Here is a 25839-nt window from a genome sequence, read left to right on the forward strand (position 1 = left end):
TAGTGATTGAATCTTGGTAGTCCCATGTACCAGAAGAGCAATATCTGGACATGTAAAAGTTGCAGGTCTTTTTCGTAAAGAGCTGGGGATCAGCCCGGGCCTGTTGTCTGTCACACTCAGCATTGAGGTCAACTTGCGCTGGCCTTTGGGGCTTGGCAGCATATCGACCCGTGAGGAATCTGAGTATTCAGAAAGCGTGGATAATGTCGTGTTATTATTATTATTATTATTATTATCTTCCGCATGTATTAGTCAATTATGATAATGTCCTCAGATTTTCATAAATTTCATATTTGTCACATTCTGAATGTACATATTATTGTACGTTTAGTGGTCTTAGCATTCACCTTGGTCTGGGGCGGACATTTTATAAATGAATTTTTATTTTAGGGCCATTTGTCTATTACTGGTCTTTAAGTAGCCCTATGAAGAGAGTGCCCGTTGAGGGCGCTATAACCCCCATTTTAGGAACAAAAATGTGATTAAAAAAACCGTACCTGTGCGAATTTTCTAAAATTTCAGAGTATGTAGTATGAACATGTAGAAATATAATCAAGTAATTGCCCTACCTGCTCTTCTCCGAAAAAATAAAAAGTCCTATACCTCAATGATAATGAAACCTAGGTGATATCCATCCTACAGCACAATCGTTATCAAAATCAAAATGACCATTAATTATTAACATTAACAAAGCCATGAATTAAGCAACAACCCTTAACGCCATAATGTACGATATTATGATATTGGTTATTTATTTTTGCAAATATGACTTGTTTGGCATATTTGTAATGTTTATACATGTCTCAACTTACACCTAAATGGAATAAATTCCTGGTGATGTCCAATGTGCCCTTTTTAAACTTTCTAAGTGTGTTGCCGACATTCAGCATTGGGTGATTGAGAACAAACTCAGGTTGAACCAAGACAAGACGGAGTTTTTCATCGCTTCTTCTCTGCATCATCAGAAGAGATTGGAAAACATCACTCTTCTTCTGGATGGTGTTGAGATATTTCCGTCTATGTCTGTTCGGAACCTTGGGTTTTTTTTCGTCCATACATTGATTATGATACTTGCCATAATACTGTTAGAGCCGTCATTATATCACGTCTTGATTATTGCAATGTGTTACTTAATGGTATATCCAAGAAAGATCTAAATCGTCTGCAGAAGTTGCAAAATAAGTGTGCACGTTTAATATGTCTCAAACCAAAATTTGAGCATGTTACCCCTCTCTTGAACCAACTTCATTGGCTCCCTGTCAGTGAGAGGATTGTATACAAGACGCTGCTTTATGTGTTTAACTCTCTGAATGGACTCTCTCCCCAGTACCTAACTAACTGCCTCACTGTGAAAAGATCATCCCAGAGCCCAATGAAGACCCGCTCGGCAGATAGTATTTCCTTCCTTGTGCCTCGTTCTAAGAAGGGTGCTGGTGATAGAGCTTTTTCAGTGGCAGCTCCACGTTTGTGGAACACCTTACCGGTTCATATCAGAAATGCTGCTACTCTTGAATCATTCAAAACTATGCTCAAGACATATCTTTTTCCATAATGTTGTTTTCTGTATTTGATCATGTTTGCTGTTCTTTTTAATATGCTTGTTGCGCTTTGTAGCCACAGGAAAAGGCGCATTATAAATTATGTTAGTTAAGTTAAGTTAAGTTACAGAAACCCTTCCCGGCAATTATTACTAGTATTATTACAGCATTTTGAATAAATAATAACAAAAATAAAATTTGACGGAAATCTTACATTATGGCTTTAATGTTTGTAATTTCAGTTTGTAACCATATGAATTACTAAAACCACCAACTAATATTGCATTTATTCTCCTTTTGACCAATAAAGCGTTAACAGCATGGGATCGATCGGCAACATCAACAATGGACTACGGAGTGCTTACTCCAGTGACAGATTTAACATTTGCAGCGACTGAATACACGAAAACTGCAGCTTTGGCTATAACCGATGATGACAGTCAAGAGCATACCGAACAACTGGTGGTAGAAATTGGATTTGATAACGCTGTTACTGCTGCTACTAATGGACAGGCACTTCTTGAACCTCTTCACAAAGCTACAGTCACAATTGAGGACGAAGATAGTAAGGAATCAAACAGCATTTTAGAATTTTGTTTTAATATAATACCTATACAATGTTAGTTAAAACTGAGTTCATTTAATTACATTTTATTTGTACACTTACCCATGATTTTCGCCTCGCAAATCACGGGATATTGACCATTTCTCCTAATTTTTCAGAAATGGTCGATTTCCTGCAAGATACATGTACATTGTAAAAGAGTATCTTAAAATGATCATAAATTCAACAAACTACATTGTGTGCACAATATCATGGAACTATTTGAAAATATAGGTGTTTATCATAATTACATTGGGCTCTTACACAATTTTTTGGCACCTGGGAATTCCTATGTCTCCTTTAGGCACGCTTACCCTAAAGAAGACACTGGCATCTACCAGCGACAGATTCCAGATCAAAATGAGAACTATATATATTTTTAAATCTATTCAACATCCGTCTATTTAATCCAGTAGGTGAAATACAACATGAAATTAGACTTCATATATATGAAATTTCAGAAATACGGATTTAATAAATTTCGTAAAATTAAAACACATTTATATAGCAACCTAAGAACCCGGTAGCATTCGTAACTTGAACTTGAATGCGCATTGAATGAAATAGATTGTACAATCGCTAAATTGAAATCGAAGTTGTCTTAATGGTTACCGTAATTTACAACTACGAAGAGCCCTGGTTAAGAATATTTAGTTGCAGTAACATGCTTTTGATTGCTTTATCGTGCAACCAAGAGTCCTCGCTATTAAAGAACCTATGGTTGCAAATCCATGCAACGAAGAGTCCTCGCTAAAAGCCTTTATTTGCAGCAACACATAGATACCGTGACGCCTAGCTAAGAGACTTTGGTTACAGTAACGTACAAGCACAATCCCTACAAGAACTTTTGGTTATAGAGACGTGCAACCACTGCAAGTAAGTCTTTGCGAACCGACTGATCGGGGAAAAAATCGTTTCCAAGAATGTAATAAATATAAATACTGACGAAGTATGTGAGGATTTGGAAACGTTTACGTTGGCACTGGCGTTGAGCGGAACAACAGATACGGACAATGCTGCTGTTGTTGGTTCATCGAGCACATCAACGGTGTCTTTTGTTGATTGTACTGGTAATTTCAGCCTAATCGCCTCTTACTAAACGGCTAATATTAAACACTCTGCGTCTGACTTAATGTAATAATACTGATTACTTGAGTGTTGTCTTAATGGTTACGGTAACCTACCACTACGAAGAGCCCTGGCTAAAATATATAGTTGCAGTAACATGCAACAACGAGGAGACCTCGCTATATGCTCTTGATTTCATTATAGTGCAACCAATCAACTGTGTATATTGTTGATTGTACTGGCAATTTCAGCCTAATCTCCACTTACTAAACGGCTAATATTAAACACTCTGCGTATGACTTACGGTAACTTACAACTACGAAGAGCTAAGAATATTTAGTTGCAGTAACATGCAACAACGAGGAGCCCTCGCTAAATGCATGCTTTTGATTGCATTATCGTGCAAACAAGAGTCATTGCTATTAAAGAACCTCTGGTTGCAAATCCATGCAACGAAGAGCCCTCGCTAAAAGCCTTTATTTGCAGCAACACACAGATACCGTGACGCCTCGTAAATAAGAGACTTTGGTTACAATAACATGCAAGCACACCCGCATAAGAACTTTTGGTTACAGTGAGGTGCAACCACTAATAGCCCTTGTTAAAAATATTCGTTTCCAAGAACGTAATCAAGAACTAACATATTAACGAAGTTAAATGACCTAATTTTCTAATAAGTTAAATAAATATGCCACGCACTTTTCTCCCTACCCGTCCCTTTCCCGACTAAAATGGGTACTTTTAAAACACTTTTTCGACCATAAATAAGGTCGTCATATTCATATTGCACATTATTTTACGGAAGTTGCCTCTGAATCTACATACATCAGAAATCGTTATTTCGGGTCTTTGATAGACATACACTAAGTAAAAGAGTGACGGACTACGTTTTGTTGTTTGTTTCTAGCAATATTCTGGATACAGGAATTCCAGTACGTTGAGAAGGAAGGTAATACTGTGGTAGTCACCGTACACCGGCGTGGCAATCTTGCCAATGGAGATACAGTCAGTAAGTAAACTTGCATACTTGTATATGGCTGCACACCAGTAAATTTTCTTGACCTGAGAGCGACTCAGGACTTCAAAACTTACACTTTCTGCAAGTTGAAGGTCAGATAAAGACAGGCAGAACAGTGAAAACATACGGAGTCCGGTGACCTTTCGCAGAAATGTGCCGACTAGATCACCCTGTAGCACATACCGCTTACGTCACAAATAGCTTGAAAGTTTAGCCAATTCTTCATTAAAAGTCAGATCCCACTCATGTTTCATGTACAATCTATTTCAAGGGCTAAATGAGAAATAAATATGAATCAGGGCCTAATAGTTGGATTTTTAAACATGTTCTAATGTATTACAGTAAGATACATGGCACTTTCACACATTTTTAGAAACACCGATTTTACTTCCAAGGGTATAGGAGATTTGTACTTATTACTGGTGTGCACTCATATACGACAATTGCACATTGCAAATTTGTCGTATTGGACTGACACTACATCTGTAAAAAGATATGTTAAGGTGGTATATGAGCATTTATCTGGTTTCTTCAATAGATTGATTAAGGGCGAAGTACACTATACAAATATTAACTGTCTATGAGTGTGATGGTCTAAATATAATCACGAGGTGAAAGATGGATTGTTCCATTCCACGAGCCGGAACGGCGAGTGGAATGGAACAATACATCTTTCACCGAGTGATTATATATCGACCATTACACGAATTTAAGACAGTTAATATTTGTTTTATATCACTCATGCATAAATTATATTGCTAAAATACTATTTAAGGTAGGAAATACATTTTTTATCAACATAACACCATGTTTTGCCGTGATATACTTCACATTTTGGGGTCCACCCCATAATTAAATCGGCGAGTCCAAGAGTCAGCGCACGGCTTGGCGCAGGCGCACTACGGCAGAGCACTATGATAGTAAAGCCTATCACACGGAGTGGGTGATGGTAAAAATGATAAATGGTAATCAACCAATGAACTGTCTAGAATTTATGTATGAGTGATATAATAATAAATATGCCTTTTCAGCCTTGACATCAACTGGCGATACTGCAACAGCCACAGATTACTATTCGTCCCCAACCGGGGCAGCAGAAACTGTCACCTTTGCTGCAGGAGACAAAACTGGCACTGTCACTTACACTCTAGCTACTGACGAAGAATGTGAGGATTTGGAAAAGTTTACGTTGGCACTGACGTTGAGCGGAACAACGGATACTAACGATGCTGCTGTAGTTGGTTCACCGAGCACATCAACGGTGTATATTGTTGATTGTACTGGTAATTTCAGCCTAATCTCCTCTTACTAAAAGGCTAATATTAAACAGCCTGCGTCTGACTTAATGTGATAATATTGAGTACTTGAGTGTTATCTCAATGGTCACGGTAACTTACAACTACGAAGAGCCCTGACTAAGAATATTTAGTTACAGTAACATGCAACAACGAGGAGCCCACGCTAAGTGCTTTTGGTCGCATTTTCGTGCAACCAAGAGACCTCGCTATTAAAGAACCCCAAGTTGCAAATCCATGCAACGAAGAGCCCTCGCTAAAAGCTTTTATTTGCAGCAACACAAAGATAACGTGACGCCTCGCTAATAGACTTTGGTTCAGTAACGTGCAAGCACACCCCTGTAAGAAATGTTGGTTTACAGAGACGTGCACCCACTAACAGCACCTGTTGCAATACCGTGGAAGTAAGCCTTAATCCTTTTGCGAATCGGCTGAAAAATAATCGTTTCAAGAACATAATCAATAACTAACATATTTACGAAGTCGAATAACCTAATTTTCTAATAGGTTATATCAATATTCCACGCACTTTCTCTCCCTACCCGTCCTTTTCCCGACTAAAATATGTACTTTTACGATGTCTTAGATAGACATACACTAACCCTCGTTTCATCTTTTATGTTTCGGGAGCTCTATTGTTCAGAAACGAAAACGCAAGGGATTAAGTAGGATGATGTGTAAGTTGACTTCATTGTTACGTTTGGGGCATCATGCTTCTCATTTGAAGAGGTAATAATATGTGCTGTCAATCACACGTATGTCTGTCAATACAGGTTGGATAAGTCAATTATATGCAACACTGGCGTCTCAAGTGGGCAATCTTACTCATGTCAGTCATTTAACTAGGCAGGATAGGCCTACATCAGGTCCGAACGCAAATTTGGTGTCATTATGGTCCATATTACTATGACATTTAAAAAAAGGACCCTGCCTCTTCTCCTCTCGCTTTCTTCTCTTTCTAGTCTGTCTGTCTCTCCCCCTCCCCAACTCTCACCTGTGCCATCTTTTGAATTATGTGGATATCTGAATTATATTGGATGTTGACCTCCCTCCTCTCCTCTCCTCTCCTCTCCTCTCCACTCCTCTCCTCTCCTCTCCCTCCTCCCCTCCCCTCCCCTCCACCAGATCATCTCCACGTCTCATCATCCCCACTCTCTCAAATAATATACATTTAAAATAGATTTGAGTCTGGCAATTTTGCCTGAAGCAATTATCAGATTACCAATTCCAATGAAAGAAATCCTATTAGTTTCACTTCAACGCACTTCTTCTGGTGTTGCATTTTACCAAGTTTTAAGGTGTATTTGGGACGAAAATAATTCCCCATTTAATCGATACATAATCATAATATGACCGATTTTTGCGCGATTGCACGAACAAGTATACGTAATTCTTGGCAACACTGATTACTATTGATTAATTTATATTAATAATTTTAATGTATATTTCTACGCTGGGCTATTTTCACGCGATACTCCCGCTTAGGCGGGAGTACCTATACACCCAACGCAAGTCAATTGAAGCCGTACAATTTATCGCGAATTTACGACCGTAAAATTTAGACACTTATTTTGTCCAGATTAGCATCAACCCTCTCATCTCACGTTTTTCATGTCAGAAATTAGCATAACTCCCGAAACCGAAACAGAAGTTATCTTCGTTCAACTTTTCTGTAGTCAACAAAAGACTAGAATAAAAGGATTGTTCACACGTACCATGGGTCCTTTCATCTTTTCGGTTTCGGTTTCGGTTTCCGGTTTCGGTTTCGGATCTCATTGTTATTTTGAAGTGTTAGCATGGTACGTGTGAACAATCCTTTTATTCTAGTCTTTTGTTGACTACAGAAAAGTTGAACGAAGATAACTTCTGTTTCGGTTTCGGGAGTTATGTTAATTTCTGGCAGGAAAAAAGTGAGATGAGAGGGTTGATGCTAATCTAGACAAAAGAAGTGTCTAAATTTTACGGTCGTAAATTCGCGATAAATTGTACGGCTTCAATTGACTTGCGTTGGGTGTATAGGTACTCCAGCCTAAGCGGGAGTAGATTGTGAAAATTGCCCAACGTAGAAATATATACATTAATACGAGTAATCAGTGTTGCCAAGAATTACGTACTTGTTCGTGCAATCGCGCAAAAATCGGTTATATTATGATTATGTAGCGATTAAACGGGGAATTGTTTTCATCCCAAATACACCTTAAAACTTGGTAATATGCAACACCAGAGAAGTGCGTTGAAGTGAAACTAATATGATTTCTTTCATTGGAATTGGTAATCTGATAATTGCTTCAGGCAAAATTGCCAGACTCAAAATCTATTTTAAATGTATATTATATGAGAGAGTGGGGATGCTAGACGAGGAGATGATCTGGTGGAGGGGAGGAGAGAGGAGAGGAGAGAGAGGAGAGGAGAGGAGAGGAGAGGAGAGGAGAGGAGAGGAGAGGAGAGGAGAGGAGAGGAGAGGAGAGGGGGCGAGCAGAGCAGGGAGGAGTTTATTCCGTTTATTTTGATTTTTCCACGTTGATCATAGGCCTACTGCTAAAACAGTGAGAGGGGGAGAAGGGTAAAGGAAATACAACATCCAATATAATTCAGATATCCACGTAATTCAAAAGATGGCACAGGTGAGTGTTGGGGAGGGGGAGAGACAGACAGACTAGAAAGAGAAGAAAGCGAGAGGAGAAGAGGCATGGGTCCTTTTTTTAAAGTAAGAGTGAGTAAGATTACCCACTTGAGATGCCAGTGTTGCATATAATTGACTTATCCAACCTTTATTGACAGACATAAGTGTGATTGACAGCACCTATTATTACCTCTTCAAATGAGAAGCATGATGCCCCAAACGTAACAATGAAGTCAACTTACACACCATCCTACTTAATCCCTTGCGTTTTCGTTTCTGAACAATAGAGCTCCCGAAACAGAAAACTTGAAACGAGGGCATGCTAACACTTCAAAATAACAATGAGATCCGAAACCGAAACCGAAATAGAAAAGATAAAACGACCCCGTGTACAAGAGTGATGGACTACATTTTGTTGTTTTTTGTTTGTAGCATTATTCTGGATACAGGAATTCCAGTACGTTGAGAAGGAAGGTAATACTTTGGTAGTCACCGTACACCGACGTGGCAATCTTGCCAATGGAGATACAGTCAGTAAGTAAACTTGCATACTTGTATACGGGTGCCGGGAAAACCTGAGAACGACCCAGTGCTTCAAAACTTACACTTTCTGCAAGTTGAAGGTCAGATAAAGACATAGGCAGAACAGTGAAAACATACGGAGTCCGGTGACATTTTTGCAGGGTTAATAGTTGGGGTTTTAAGCCTAATGTATCACAGTAAGTCACATAGCACTTTCTCACATTTTAGAAAAACTGATTTTACTTCCAAGGGTATAGGAGATTTGTACTTATTACTGGTGTGCACTCATATACGACAATTGCACATTGTAAATTTGTCGTATTGGACTATTGACACTACATCTGTAAAAAGATGTTAAGGTGGGATATTAGTCCAGTCAAAGTGGGTTTTGACTCACCACTAATTGCAACAGATTTTTTTCACTGCTATGAATGTCAGTAATGTCCCCTGAACAGCATACAAAAAGTATACTAACATATACTTGGTGGAAAGGTAGTTGTTTTTGGCGGGAAAAGGTCATGCAGGGGCCAAATGTCATAATTGCTCCAATCATTTAAAAAACTATACCACATTATTCCTCTAGTCAAAAGGATTCAGAAAAAATATAGTTTGCCATATCTGTGATGTACGGTTCTTGAGTTATAACCGAAAAGGTCAAAGGTCAAATGTTGGGTTCAACAGAGGTCATAAAACTAAAAATTGTCTGATTTTAACTAAAATGGTCTCAAATTGTTCGGCTTGCAAATATAATTCATATAAAGACTATTTGCACTGTTTAGGTTGTTTAATTACATGCGTAACATCGAAAACTAGGTCGGGGTCAATAGAGTTCAATGGTCAATGACCTCTTTTATCCTGCTATCTAGGTAACGAAGCATCCAAGATATGGCAAACTATTCTTATTTTGGAGTGTTTTTAAAGTACGAACATATTGAGACCATTTTTAAGGAGATCGGAGCATTTTTACGAAGTTGACCCATGTAGAGCCCAAAATTTGACCTTTGACCTTTTTGCTTATAACTTGAGAATGGTACATCACAGATATGACAAACTATACTTTTTCTGAATCCTTAAGACTAGAGGAATGCTTTAGTGTAGTTTTTAAATTAAAGCAATTTTGAAATTTGACCCTGTATGACCTTTTCCCGCCAAAACTACCTTTCCACCAAGTATATTTTAGTATATTTTGGTATGATGTTCAGGGACATCTCTTAAATGTATAAAAGTGACACAAATTCTGTTGCAATTAGTGGTGGGTGACACCACTAATTTGTTTAGATTGACTGGACTATATGAGGATATTTCTGGTTTCTTCAATAGATTGATTAAGGGCGAAGTACACAAATAAATATGCCCTTTGTTTGAAACAAATAGCTTTACTCAGTGATTGTATGACAACAGTGGTATATAATATACGAAATTAACAGATAATGTTAATCACTTCAAATTCAGCCTTGACATCAACTGACTATACTGCAACCGCCATAGATGACTATTGGTCACCATATGCGGCAGCAGAAACTGTCACCTTTGCTGCAGGTGACAAAACTGGCACTGTAACTTACAGTCTAGCTACTGACGACGAATGTGAGGATTTGGAAAAGTTTACGTTGGCACTGACGTTGATCGGAACAACGGATACGAACAATTTTGCTGTAGTTGGTTCACCGGGCACATCAACGGTGTATATTGTAGATTGTACTGGTAATTTCAGCCTAATCTTTTCTTATTAAACGGCTAATATTAAACAGTCTGCGTCTGACTTAATGGCCTATTCAGTGATTTGCTCATCCGGATGATCGTAAAAATCATCAAAATTCAGATTTTGGTACCGTTGTTATTATGTGCTAACATAGCCTACGAGTGGTTCAGCCGAAAGCCGTTTATTTAAGACAAAATAAGACATTTGACACGAATTATCTACATGTATTTGAATAGGGCTTAATCTTCGTCAGTACTGCTGTTTTCTTCGTTTTTTCCCCAAATTTGTCATTTCAAAAATACCAAATGACAATTTGAATGACGTATCCTTCATTTTTAAGCAATTTGTAAACAATTTTAATGTTTTTACACTTGCGCTGGGATCACTGAATGGGTCTTTATTGTGATAATATTGAGTACTTGAGTGTTATCTCAATGGTTACGGTAACTTACAACTACGAAGAACCCTGGCTAAGAATATTTAGTTGCAGTAACATGCAACAACGAGGAGCCCACGTTAAGTGTTTTGATCGCATTTTCGTGTAACCAAGAGTCCTCGCTATTAAGGGGGCTGTCATTTTCTTCGGAAGGGGGTAGGTCATGAATATGTCGGTGAGCGGAGTAAATTGTTTTATTAACGCCCGTATCGCGGGCTAAATTTTTTTATGACCTCCCCTAACTCGGGTCGAACATTTTTATGACCCCCTCCCTTCCGGCTACACAGACTGACAACAAATTATTCATCGCCAAAAATTAGGAATCATATAGATAATGATTCTGCATGCATTTTAATCCTAATTTAAAAGAATGTGCTCAGCGCGTGAAAATTTTGGGTCACCAGCCCTTAATAACTCCCCCCCTACTTTTGGTGTAAAAAAATTATAACCCCCCTATTTTTGGTCTCAAATTCTATGACACCCAGTATATTCATGACCTGCCCCCTTCTGAATAAAATGACAGCCCCCTAAAGAACCCCTGGTTGCAAATTCATGCAACGAAGAGCCCTAACGAAAAGCCTTTATTTCCAGCAACACAAAGATACCGTGACGCCTCGCTAAGAGACTTTGGTTACAGTAACGTGCAAGCACGCCCCTATTAGAAATGTTTGTTACAGAGACGTGCACTCACTAACAGCCCTTGTTAAGCGTACATTGTTGCAATACCGTACAAGTAAGCCTTTCCGAATCGACTGATCTGAAAAAAATTACATATTTACGAATTTGAATGACCTAATTTTCTAATAAGTTATATAAATATTCCACGCACTTTCTCTCCCTACCCGTCCTTTTCCCGACTAAAATGGATACTTTTACGATGTTATGGTTTCTGGTATTTCCTTAGAAAGATTAATTTAATTCGACCATAAATAAGATCTTCATATTCATATTGCATATTATTGTACGGGAGCTGCCTCTGAATCTGTATCACGTTATTTCGTGTCTTAGATAAATATACACTAAGTAAAAGAGTGATGGACTACATTTTGTTGTTTGTTTGTTTCTAGCAATATTCTGGATACAGGAATTCCAATACACTGTCAAGGAAAATCATGATTTAGTAGTCACAGTACACCGGCGTGGCAATATTGCCAATGCGGATACAGTCAGTGAGTAAACTTGCATACTTGTATATGGGTGCACACCAGTAAATAGACCCCATTGACTTTTTATACAAACAGGGTCCGGGAAAACGCCATTTTCTTGACCGACCTGAGAACGATCCAATTCTTCAAAACTTACACTTTCTGCAAGTTGAAGGTCCGATAAAGACCGGCAGTCCAGTGAAAACATACGGAGTCCATACACTTTTTCGCAGGAAGTTGCCAACTAGATCACCCAAACCGCCTACGTCAGCGTATCACAAGCTTGCTGAAATTTTGAAAGTTTAATCAAATTTTCATAAAAAGTCGGATCCTGCTCATTTTTCATGTACAATATATTTCCCAGACCTAAATGAGGAATAAATATGAATCAGGGCCTAGCAGTGGGGTTTTAAGTCTTTCCTAATGTACTACATTAGGTTACATGGTACTTTCTCACTTTTCAAAACACTGATTGTTCTTCCAGGGTTATAGGAGATTTGTATTTTCTGGTGTGCACTCATGTACGACAATAATAATGCACATTGCAAATGTGTCGTATTGGACTATTCCATATAAAATTCACACTACCTCTATAGAAAATGTTAAATACATCTTCGTTAGAGGGAGTATGTTTTTCAAAATGTAATTAGCTATGGTTACTTATTTGGAAATCCAAGCCAAGTTTGCCATATCTCAGGTGGTAACATTGCAAAGAAGATCAACTTCTATAAAACCGTATTGGCCTTGACCTATTTTGTGATGTTTCCTGTGTAACAAAACATCCAAAACAATGCAACTTTTCTCATTTTGATTTATTTTTGCCAAAGAAACAATTTGAGACCAGTTGGACTAAAATTAGAGCATATCTCCTAAACGACTGTGGACCCAAAATTTGACCTTCGACATAATGCCTATATCGTAAGAACTGTATATTTTCTGTATCCTTATGATGAGAGCAAGACATTGGTATGGCGTTGAAATTCCACCCCCTGCATAAGCGGTCATTTTGGATTTATGCAAATTAGGCATTATTCCACTACTTGTGACTTTTGGGGACTTTTGATATTTTCTTTAATATACTTTTCTGAAATGAATGGTGATTAATGGTTTCTGTTACCATTAGTGGCGGGTTAAGCCCTGATTTTCCTTAATTTGATTGGCCTAGTAGCTTTTACGGATTACTTTAAGAAACGACCAGAAAGTCATAATTACAAAACAAGACACACCAATGATTTACAATTAACAAATAATAAGAAAACCTTTACAGAGAACAAATGACCCCATTCTTTGGAATGCTCTAACAAAAGCAATAAAAGAATCAACTTCAGTGAAACATGTTTGCATCCAATTTAAGCAACATCAATTACTTACTTACATACAATCTCACCTGTATCCCGGATCTATGAGCCAGTCCTTGCTGCGTCTTTTTTTTTCTCTGTTATTGATGTTAGTGTAACTTTGGTCCTTTTTATATTTATTAAAATTATTGTAATATGTTTTCAGTGGTATGCTACTTATCAGGCCTTATTGACTTTCCAGCCTACTCATCCATAAGGTTTTAATTGTTTGTCATTATGATGTATTGTTTTTAATATGGAAATAATAAATTGAATTGAAATTGAATTGAATTGAAATTTGCAGATAATTATAATCACTTTGTTTTCAGTCTTGACATCACGTGACGGCACAGCAACCTTTAGTGATACCGCGGGCACAGATGACTTTACGTCCACAAATATGATGGAAGCAGAAACCGTCACCTTTGCTGCAGGGGTCAAAACTGCCACTGTCACTTACAGTATAAATAGAGACACAGTGATTGAGGATTTCGAAACGTTCACATTGTTACTGGAGTTGGCCGGAACAACTTATACGGACTATGCTGCTGCAGTTGGTTCCCCGAGCACATCAACGGTGTATATTGTTGACTGTACAGGTAAATTTCAAAGCTGCCTTACGTAATTTTTCATATTTAGACTTGTTTGAGTTTAAATGAGATTTAACGATTTGAAAGGATGATTTTATGTTTGTAACTCTAACTTACTTTCTAACTATTTTCAACACCATTTTGTCCCCTTAAAGTTCTCCATAGGCCTACCCTGCAATGGGTTTTTTTTTTTAATTCTTTATATTTATTAGTTTCTTCTTCGCACGTGGAGGTTAAAGAGATTTACCATTATTTTTGTTAAAGATAAGCAAAATTATATATAAGTATTTATACACAAAGCACAAAGCAGCATTTGGAGTTAGCCCCTTTTGGAACCAAATTCTTCATATGTTTAAGGTCAGTCCTGCATACAACATCAACCCTATACAGCCACCGCACAATGCATATCTTAATATTAAGTGCCCGCTTCACCCGATCTGCATCCCATTTGTGTTTCTTCAATAATATCTAAATTAAGAACTTTGCTCAAAAATATAAGTAAGAGTAACAAAAACTACCATGTTCAAGTAACTTAAATGACACATATTGCATGCGTTTTCTGTGAAAAGCAGGCATATTTATCGATCCTGAAATTGACCTCTGTATAGGTTTAGATAATTATAGTCATTATTTCAGAGGTAAGTGTCCACATCCCTTAGTAACATCCCTTTGAAATATGGCTATATTCGTATTGCTAGCGGCATTAAGATGTGTTCCAGTTGGCACGTATAAGATTAAATTATATACAATGTACTTGCTGCCTGTCGTAACTTCGTTCTTCTAATTGGTTGTATAATGTTTAAGCCTCATCCCCCCTCAACCCAATCAAATTTGAGATTATGAAGAAAGTTTATTGTTTTCACTTTTTCACGGTGGTAAAGAAATAAGTGCGCTAAAGGCAGAGAGATCCTTGTTTACTATTACAAAACCTACAAGCGACAAATTAATAAATTATCAGTGCTGCTATCTAAGGTATATCTTGTTTCAAACGTTTTCAAGGAAATCCGCCATAGACTTGAACACAACTTTGCGTATAAATCATTGCACCCGATCTCCAACATTGTGTTACGAGGGTCAATCAGTATGTAATGAAAGTTGTCTTGTAACCCCATATATCGTCGGCCGTATCACATTTCGAGAAAATCGAACCTGAAAATCTAGCGATTTTCATTTGCTGCATAATCTTGATTAAAATATTATTGTCGATTAAAACCAGGTTAACAGTAATGCAAATATACCATATTTTCAATATAATTCAGAGCATAACGTATTCTGCAATTTAATTTTTTTTAAATCAAAATTTCACTGTGTAGAGATTCACTGTTGTTAAGTTGAAGAATTTTATTGAGATTTAATTACGACTAATGCTATTTTTAAGTGACATGATTGAGGTAAAAAAATAAAAAAACAGTGGAAAAAAATGAAATTTTCCCAATGCAGCTAGAATAACTCGCAAAAACTGGCGATTTTACCGGCTTTGAGACAAACAATCAAATTAAGATGGTCTTATCCACATTGAACATAAAATGATTTCTACATTTTACTAGAATATAAATATAGAAATCTGCACCTCTCTATAAAGCTCTATATATCATAACGGTATATGCAACACCCTTCATAGTTTGTGTTCCAAAAAAAACTGGCTCATTAGGACGACTGCTAATAACTGCATAATAAATATAGTAAGTAAACTTCAATTCATTTTATGTTTCATATCAGACATTGTACTCAAATTCTATTTGGAAATATCCATCCTGGCCTTAATAATACCAATGTATTTTATTTTCATTGATTTATAGCAACAATAAATATGATGCCAGATGTGTACACGATCCCCGAATCAGTTGGGACGTTTGGTATTTTCATCCAGCGACATGGAGATGTATCGACCTCATTAAACATCGGTTAGTTTAAGGGGGTACTACACCCATTGCATTTTTTTTTGCATTTTTTTTTGCACTTTGTGAAGAAATGAGAAAAGGAAATTGGACAAAGTGGTATGCAAAATGAAGGGGCAAATCTTCTCGTTCAATTGGTGGCATCAGTATCAATGACGTGTACATGCTTCTAATGGTATAAGCCAAAAAGCGGTACATCACTGATGTTTTTAATTCACTTCATTTTGGAAAGCTTACTATCAACGGATTTCGTTAAAATTTTGGATATATGTTGCTAACACATCAGGGAAATAATGTTGATATGTAAAATGGGAATAAGTGGTCCCTGATTTCTTTTTTGACTTCATGAACTTGGTGCTCCACAACTATCAAAAAACGAACCGGTTAACATGCTTCTATTTTCAATGTCGATCTATATTTTGTATTTTGAACTTGCGACACTATGTCACTGAAACTTAATTAGGCCATAGGTAACAGGTTACCACAACCACACTACAGCAATGTTGAAAAAGATTGTAGTTTTTGTCACCTATACCACCATATTAGGTAGTTTTCCGTAAGCTTCATGTTTGTGATTTTTGGTAACTATTTTATATTTATTTGCCCAATCCATCTCAACTAGGCAATCTAAATTGTACTCACTATTTACATCCCAAGGTATTTTAGTATATCCGCCTCACACATTTCCATTATATATCTAGTAACAGACAAAAATCAAAATTGATGCCTCATTATGACATGTATGATATCACAGACTATCACATGTATTCAAAATTGATGCCTGAATTTGACCTGAACCAATTGACCTATAACCTGACCTTTGATGACCTTATAGCCTTTTTTAATCTCTTTTCCTAACAACACATTATAGAAGATACATACATGAAGTAGTATTAAATTGTCTATGTGGAAGAGATTAGGCCTATTTAATTTATTCAGTGTTATAATCAGTGAGTACATTTCAATAGATAGTATAACAAAGGATTTAATGTATTCTATTCATGTATTCTACTTGGACATGTTCAATAGAGTAAATCATGGTTTGTTATGAAACACACATCGCAGTTACCAGGATTCAGTAAACAAAAAATATATAGGGCTAAAATGATTTTCTAAAATGGTTTAAAACCACTTTGTATGTAGAGATATTTTATAAGTTCAGGACATGAAATGATGAACATATTTATATACTTCATAAATTTGCAACAAAAAAAAGAAGATGGGTACTGATGAAAATCAGGGTATTATATCGCCTTAATATAACTTATGCATAAATGTGTTGGAGTATGCCTGTTGCGATTGGAGTAAAATGAATGAATTAAATAGGGAACGGCTTGTCTATAACGAAATAAATTGCATACAATATGCATTTTTTTAAATATACTCGCATATCCCTACACCATAATTGTGTTAATTCGAGCCCGCCATCAAAGTATAGCATACAGGATATTGTTTAACATTGATGATATTAATGGTGAAAAACAATAATTGAAACTAAATAAACCATTGTTTGAATTACCAGATACCATGCTATCTGTAAATATTTATATTATATGCAATTAATTTGTTAATGCTGAAAAGAGCCACACGTTGTTCGTTTACCCTCCCCTCTCCACCTACGTCTCAATAAAAACAGAACCCTCAAGCGCCCTCTTTTTCTCCTATTTTTGAAAAGAAACCATTATTCGTTAGCTTTAATAAACCGAAAAAATATTTCCATCGGCTCCCAAATTTGGAAGATATTCTCTTTTAAAGAAATGTACCCGTTTGTTTATTCTGTCCACGTTGGAGGTTTGGCTACTTCAAAGATTGAAAAGGAGCACACGTACAATGCTTGAATGTCAAGAATTCCTCGATGATAACTTTATAAAATAACAAACTTTATTTAGGGAATGGGCTATACCGGTGGGCCTATGGGCTATGGATTGTGTTAAGTGTCATTTACATGTCGGCAAAATGGAAGTGGGATGGGACTTCTCTCGCTATACTTGCAATTAAACTTATTTTTTCTAGATTATGTATACCTTTTTGTTTTGTTATGTTTCTAACTTTCTTACTTTGTTGTTTCTTGCTTTCTTTTTTATTCACAACACGTGATTTCTCTTTTTGGGATAAAAGGTAGCCTGAAGAGGGCTGTTTGGTATGTCCTTGGTTCTTCTGAAGAGAGTTTACTGTGCTATTTCGCCCTCTACCTGGTTACCTCCTTAACGAATACAGTTTTCAGCCCTGAACCTCATTGCATCAATTGCATTGCGTACCCTCCTTGTGCGCCGTATACCTGCGAATGCAGCGGTAATACAGTTGCAAAGATATTGGAGGCTAGCTGTTGATCCTCGCTCATAGTGAACGCGTTCCAAAGCCTGATGCTGTTATCTATCCATGTCATTAACTGCGCGTTTCGTTTTAATCTTTGATGTAGCCAAATCCGTGGATAAAGTGAAAAACGGGTACATTTCTTAAAGAGGGCATAACTTCAAAAAGTGTCAGCCGATTGAAATAACTGTTTTGGTTTATTAAAGCTAACGATTTAAGGTTTGTTTACATACCAAAATACATTTGACAAACTTCAGAAATAGAGAAAAAGAGGTCGCAATGAGGGTTCTGTTTTTATTGGGACACCCTGTAGTGTGGATAAAAATACACATTTTGGTGGTTGTTTGACCTTAAAACCACCTTCCATTCCGGAGATATCGTATATTTCCCGTTTGGGAAATCTTGGGGAATTTCCGGAAATCTTAACTTAAAATGAGTACAAAATTTTAGAAAAATAATTTTCTGATGTTAGTAGCTTTGAATGTTCTTTAACTATTAAAACCAAAAGGAACTGTTTTGGGTCACTATGTTTAATTAAAAATTCATCATTAAAAAATAAATGAGATATATTTTTTTTAAATATTTTGAAAGCATTAGTCAAGTTACATAAAATAGTGCAGACAAATGGGCTCAAATTTGATTGCAAAGGTGGTTTCTAGAAAAGAGGTAAATTTACTTTGTTGCAAAATCACTTGCATTAACAAAAGGCGCGATATAAGATAAATAATAAAATAAATAGGAAAGCTTGAAAATTATACCAAACCTATTCTATTAGTTTCTATTCATTAAAACTTCATCTGAACCCAAATTGAATCAAATCGAACAAACTTACTTACACGATTAAAAAAAAGCTGTTTTTCTCAAAAAGTCCAAAAGTGGATGTAAGGGCTCATGCAACAAAAGCTCTTCATAATGAATTATTTATTTTATTTTTTGGCGTCGTACCATCAAATAGCAGTAACATGCCATTCCATTTTATCTTTCTATTCAGAATTGATCATCACTGATGTAAGCGCAGAAATACCAACAGACTTCATCTTCACAGCTCCTGTAAACACAACCTTTCAACCAGGTCAATCTACTGCTCAATACAAGTTTACAATCATTGATGATATGGTGTTGGAAGATCACGAATATTTTCGGGTTGCTATTGACAGGAGTTCAATTCTGTCGGTACTCTAGTAGAAGGAGATGGTGAAGCACGTGTATATATATGGGATGACGATGGTAAGCGATGTGTCTAACAAAATATGAACTTAAGGTTTGGTAAAATTAATGTAGTATAAAATAATGGTCTTATTACCACTTTAATAGCCAATTGTAAAATATTACCTTTCTGTTTGTTTGTTTGCTTTTTTTTTGCGTGAAAGGTCTTCTTGTTAGTAGCATTTCTTGTACATAAAATATTCTAAAAGGTTAGTCTAATCATTATGAAAATACTTGTATAAAATATCATTGAAAGTAGCCTGACAAAATGAAACGATCATTTAGGAAAGATTAAAATAAGTGTTACGCAATCTAAATTTGGGTTCATTTTAGGGTCTTGTACAAAAAATATGGGAAAATAATATAATATTAGCATTACTTTGTAGAAAAAGTATGAACATGTGTATATATAGTTACAAGAGTGTATAGTACAAAACTAGTAGGGGTACACTCTCTCTAAATTCCTAAAAGGTTATTCTCTCCGATTGCGATGAGGGATAAATTCAAATTTAGATTAAAAATTCTTAATCTGATAGTTTCAAAATGAGCTAGTTTGAATTAGATTAGCATTGTTTGATCTAATGGATTGAAATTCAAATTCATTATATTGAATTCTTAAGATTGGTCTTAACCCTTTAATTGTAGAATTGTTGGGCCTTATAACTGCTAAATTGTTGATCAAAAGTAAAAGTATAAATATTTCGAATGGCAAAAACTTACATCTACATGTACAGAGAAAATTGGACAAAAATGCTACAATTTGGAGAAAATCTGCCCAGAATGTTTTTTTTTTTTTTTCCCCAAACTGTTTCGCACAACGTAACAAAAAACAATTTTAGGTATTTTTTTTAATGAATTTTTATGAAATAGATATAAATATACCGTAAAACCTCGTCTGCAAGCATATAGAGTGCTTTTGATGAAAGCTAAATTAATGCAGGCGCCATTATGGAGTTTGAGCAAATAAATTACAGATCCAAGCATATATAAACAAGTATTATTGTAAGACAAATTTATTGTATTGCTATAATTATTTACGCTTGTTTCGTATTAATTTAGCTTCCATAAAAAATACTATATATGCTTGTAGACGAGGTTACGGTAGAGGACCCATTAATTTTGTTTTTTAAATTTGTCATCAACTTCATCACAAATCTTTGCCATTCTAAATATGTAATATTATAATACTGTTATATACTTTAGACCAACAATTTAGCAGTTATGAAGCCCAAAAGTTTCTATAACTCCAGACCAACCTTAATTAAGACCACACTTAATCTCACGTTTGATTAGCCTTGGATTAGTGTCTATTTAAATCTAAGCTTAATATGCTAAGATTAAAATGTCAATCTTATGGATTAAAATTTTAATCTAAAAGATTAGAAATGGCAACCTAACTTTATATTAGTTCCATTTTAATCTAATAAATTAGGAATATATAATCTAAGCTTGGATCTGTCCCTCATCTCAATCAAATAAAATAATCTTAGGTATATAGAGGGAACCCCGCACCCCAATCCATCATACGCTTGAAACGCATCCCACTTGCACACACCTGTGATCGTGATGTTGCAATGTGCAGTATAATTAAATATGCGTGTGTAGACTGCAATGATTCAAAGACACCAAGAGCAAGATAGCTTCGTTAAAGTGTTAGTGTAATAGATTTGAGACGACAACTTTAAATGTGAATAATAATAATAGGATACAGGTTATACTAAACAGTGTGTGTGGTGATGGTGTTTCTTTGATTATAGCTATTCAGACATACGAGTATTATGATAGTTTAAATTTAGTTTAGTGAATTATTAAATTGGAACATTATTTCTCTGTTTTCGCTATGTATGTCACTACAACATTGTAAAGTGAAATGTAAACACCAATGCTATTTTTCGACGTTTAAAAGAATACTTGTTCTTACATTTAAATTAGAGTGTGGTTATCATGAGGTCTACCACGGTATGAAATCATTTTTAGAACAAACTGTCCTTCTCAATATGCGCAAAACGACTACTGTTTTCAAAATACTACATTCTGTATATACACATTTTTCTTCAAAGTGAATGTTAAAAAAGCGCAATTATTATGTGCAACATTATGTCTAATGTATTCAAAGGTTGAGTCCGATTAACTAAAGCATCTAAAATACAAGTTGGGTCACTGCGCCTTTTTCATACATTTAAGCTTGTACCAAGTAAATCTGATTTGTAATTGTCAACGTACAATGCCAATCGACGACAAAAAAGAAAAACAAGACATCTTTTTTGTGCTGCTATTTCTGCTGAAATAAACGGTATATTTATGATTTATTTATTTTTTATTTTAGAGTTCAGGAAGAATGAAATGCAAATATTTGTTGGTAAATGTAAACTAAACATCTACAAAAACATAATTACCCCCTTTGAATAATGGTCATTATTCCTAAGGATTTGCAAGTCAAAGCAGAATTTATTTCCGCGCATTATAACACCTCATTTGTTCCAATAGTCCCAATATTGATGTCGCAGCGTACATTTAAATGAAAGTAACCCAATATTTGAATGTTGCAGCAAATTTGGAAGAGGCCAAAGCATGTGATAATCAATAACAATTTGGCCCAAGAATTTTTTTGTTACGTTTAATGAAAAAGAAGTGAGCATTTTTTTATGAATAATCCATAATTCCAGGGTTAAGACAAATCTTAATAGACCCCGGTCTAGACATTTTAGATAATCTGACATAACCTATGAACCAAAGCATTAAAATAAACCAACTAAAGTGCATCTGGAAACTTAGACATTGATTTTGAATACATTGTCACAGCCTGTATAGTATAAACATTGTAAAGCTGTAAAGTTGTTTGTATATATTAAAAAAACGATAACTCAAGATAATTTAATTAAATTTTAATAATGTTCTTGGTGGCAAAAAGATATTATTACATTTCTTAACTTATTCAGTCGAATTTGCTGTGTGTCCCGCTAATGTATCGTACGTGTTAACCGAATACCTGTCATGCGTAGAGCTCTCTACGTTATCCGAGGTAAGTCTGGCTCAAATCGTATGGATAGTATTTAAATCTTCTGTATGCAAAAACGTAAACTAACAAAACCGTTCTATTGTTTTTGGCACAGGGGTAGATCGGCGGGGGGGGGGGGGATAAAGTCCCCACTATTTTAATAGGGGGATAATCCTTACCATCATCCGCATGCTAACTCCTGTATGTGGGGTTTTGACCATTGACCAAATTACACTCATATTTGTCTATTTTGCCGAAGAAGTCCCAATTTATTCCATTTCTGCACCACGCTTCTCCAGTTTAGCTTCCATATGGCTTTAGGCCACGAAAAATGTATTACGGACCCTATCGGCCCAGATTTTGCGTTTTCTGAGATTTTTTGTTTACTTTTTGCTAAAATCATGGGGCCAAAAACTTATTGATTTTGACTGAAGATTTTTGAAAAAGTACATTTGCAAAGAAAATATCAGTTTTGCGCCAAATTGTCAAGCTTTTGGTTATATTTTAGGGTCACTTTAGTCCACGGTTGTTTGATGTGATAATTTATTAATTTTCTAACCAAACATTTTTATTCTATAAACTGTACATTGTGTACAAATTGAGGGCGGTATTTACATACCTTTTAAATTTAAATTAGCTAAATAATATGAGTTATTCCTTACATTTTATGATAAAAAGTTGTTAAAAGTGTCTACCCCTTCTAAAGATGCAAACAAAATGTAAGATAAATAGCGCCATCATTGTTCAGATAGATAGCGCCATCATTGTTCACCTGTGAGTCTTCAGAAAAAGGGGAAAAACTCCAGACCGACCCTCTTGAAAAGTCGGTAAAACAGGGTGTTTTTTTAGTCGCTTTATGGCAACATTTTACACGCGTTCCACCCGCCTTTGTACAATACACTTATTCTGTTGCCAAAAGATGGTGGATTCACTGTACTTCACGAATTTTGTGAAGAAACTCCACCTCATCAAGATATAAAAAAAATCACACCACAGTTTCTGGATACAATAAGTATTACTTCGGTGAGCATGGGGGGTCAATTAATAACAAGAATAAAGCGTTTGAAAATGATGTAATTTTCATCACTGATTTGCGCTAGAGAGATGTGTTAAAATATCCGTGCGCAGGTGTTGTTCTATCTAGCGGTTAAGCGGTGGTTTTATTAATTGCATCTTTTTAAGCTATGATCGCGAGTTAATTATGCTTCACATCTAAGAGAGAATGCAGGATGGCATTCTGAATTGTTTCTTAATTACGAAAAATTACAAAACTTTCTGATTTTTTGCATGTTCAGTATTACAGTTAGCTGAACAAGATACATTTCATTATTTTAAATTTATTCTGGCGTATGCTGTTTATTCCGTAGACGACAGTGAACGTTAGCAATGTTGCAGAAGTGTCTGACCTTCTTTCAAGAGTCACAGATAACATTAATGAAGTCTCAAGTGAAGACCTCACATTAGTTGCTGACACTCTGGAAAACATTGTCATTGTTGGAGATGGGTCAGTGCAGGTAAGTGGGAAAGTTCAGTAATTGAACCATTGGATGAATGTCATTGAGTTTCACTCATTCCCTCGGTCGGGGTTGTTCCATCCAGTGCATTTACCCATTTCTCACGACTGTCAAAGGGGACACACTCGCGAAATCCCTATTTGTTTGTACATGGCCTTACAGTTTCAGTCAATTTTGTACCCATAGAAAACACCAATTGAAGACTGTAGTGAAGAAGTGCTCAAGTGCCAAAATACTAGTTCTGAGGAAATGGGGTCTTAAAGTTTTGAAATTTATCTGCTGATCACAAATTTTATTATTTTGTACAAAAACTTGCAGGAGTAATTTTATATTTAAGAAATAAAGGGTAATGCATGATCCTTTACACGAAAATAATGTGTCCGAGGCAGTAAAAACGTAAATAATGGGTGAGGCGCAGCCGAACCCATTATTTAAACGATTTTACTGCCGAGGACACATTATTTGCGTGTAAAGGATAATGCTGCACCCTTTATTTCTATTCTATTACCACAAAATAGTGCGATTTAAAGAAAGTATCACATTTTTTGCCCAAATATTTCAAGTTGTTTACCTCAAGGTGTAGCGCCTACACGTAGCCAAACCGTATGCACATTCCAATAACACAACCTAACATTCCATTCTCCCCTATAAGCAGGTATGTACATACAATAACACACCCCTGGCATTCCATTCTCCCCTACATAAACATTTGTGCTGTGCGTTTTGCTGTGCGCTGTGATGATATAAGAACATAAAGTTCGTTGCCCTTGACACTTTATCGCTAATTAATGGTCTGTCACGTGACGCGTTTCAACAAATCACAGTGCGCGATTTTGAATAATGGGTCGTGGGGGTAATAGAATCACTATTATTCTTTTACAGCTATAAATCAATACATTGTCACTTTTTGATTTTCTGTAATCAAATAATAGAAGTATATACTTTGGAATACCTATTATAGAGATGAACAATTTGATGTATCATTTGTGTAAATCGGATGTTGCTTAAAATTTGACCTTGTTTGACCTTTGGTTGACCTTGAGCTTATAACTCCTTAATTAAATGTTGTTGATGACAAACCATATATTGTTGACACTAATTTGATAGTGATCAGACCAATTTGAAAATTTGACCCCAGTTGACCCCTCACGTGTCTGAGGGGTCATATCGGCCAAAATTTTGAGAAAAAAATTGCTAAACCCCTAAGACTTCAAAACAGTCAATAACTCATTTTCGCCAAAATGGCACTTGAGTACATTATCCACTGCGGTCTTCAATTTGCTTTTCCTATAGTAATTATTGGGAGTTTATTCCCCGAACTTTTAAATACTTTCCATTTATGCAAAAGGTAACAGACTCTGTGGTGAATGTTGTCAGCAATATCTTGGAATCAGCAGGGGAAACAACCGTCACCAACTACGACAACAACACAAATACGATTATCATAAATTCTCTCGAAATGCAAGCTTCTATCGCATTGGATGTCAATACAGAGATCACGGTTGTTGACTCTAATGTGGCCGTTAGTGGCGTAGTTCTGGACAACGAGAGCTCAATGTTAGGAGGTATTGGATTTGGTATACAATCATCACTACAAGAAAGCTTCGCTAACAACTCTACTAAAACGTATAGAATGAGAGATACTATTCTGAATGATAGTCCAGATGCATATATCTACGTACCACAATTGATGAATGAAAATGGTAACTTAATTGCGTCTTTGTTGGCATTTTTCGTATAGAAACCGATATTTAGTTACGTTGGTGTAGGTAGGTTAATGAAATCCGTCCTTATACGACCGGATGTAATATGTTGTAATTATTATTGCATTTTATAGAGTTTTCTTATACATGGCCCCTTCAAGCCGTTGATGGCATATTGGCTCGGAATTAGCGAAGCCTCGCTTTCTGTTTTTCGCTTCGGAAATTCCGGCCTGGTTTGAATTAGCGGAGCCAAAACGGCTGGACGGCTGCAATGGGCCAATTATATTAAGAAAACTCTATTGCATTATTGTTTAAATCCAGGGTGAATT

General features: G+C 36.0%; 2 protein-coding genes across 2 annotated transcripts in view; both read left to right on the forward strand.

Annotated features, from left to right (window-relative positions):
* Positions 1 to 21308, forward strand: part of LOC140162400 (FRAS1-related extracellular matrix protein 2-like) — a 68773-nt gene extending 47465 nt beyond the window's left edge. Inside the window, exons 11-19 of the mRNA XM_072185603.1 lie at positions 1849 to 2103; positions 4118 to 4219; positions 5260 to 5511; positions 8579 to 8680; positions 10121 to 10372; positions 11874 to 11975; positions 13618 to 13887; positions 15678 to 15782; positions 19081 to 21308. Coding sequence (XP_072041704.1) covers positions 1849 to 2103; positions 4118 to 4219; positions 5260 to 5511; positions 8579 to 8680; positions 10121 to 10372; positions 11874 to 11975; positions 13618 to 13887; positions 15678 to 15782; positions 19081 to 19271 — 1631 coding nt within the window. The 3' untranslated portion in view covers positions 19272 to 21308. The remainder of the gene's footprint in view (positions 1 to 1848; positions 2104 to 4117; positions 4220 to 5259; positions 5512 to 8578; positions 8681 to 10120; positions 10373 to 11873; positions 11976 to 13617; positions 13888 to 15677; positions 15783 to 19080) is intronic.
* The window catches only part of LOC140162401 (adhesion G-protein coupled receptor G7-like), a 74815-nt gene continuing 68254 nt past the window's right edge, over positions 19279 to 25839 (forward strand). The window contains exons 1-4 of the mRNA XM_072185604.1: positions 19279 to 19316; positions 22235 to 22317; positions 23661 to 23807; positions 25156 to 25510. Coding sequence (XP_072041705.1) covers positions 25267 to 25510 — 244 coding nt within the window. The 5' untranslated portion in view covers positions 19279 to 19316; positions 22235 to 22317; positions 23661 to 23807; positions 25156 to 25266. The remainder of the gene's footprint in view (positions 19317 to 22234; positions 22318 to 23660; positions 23808 to 25155; positions 25511 to 25839) is intronic.

This window comes from Amphiura filiformis, chromosome 10, assembly GCF_039555335.1.
Source record: "Amphiura filiformis chromosome 10, Afil_fr2py, whole genome shotgun sequence".
Classification (NCBI taxonomy): Eukaryota; Metazoa; Echinodermata; class Ophiuroidea; order Amphilepidida; family Amphiuridae; genus Amphiura; species Amphiura filiformis.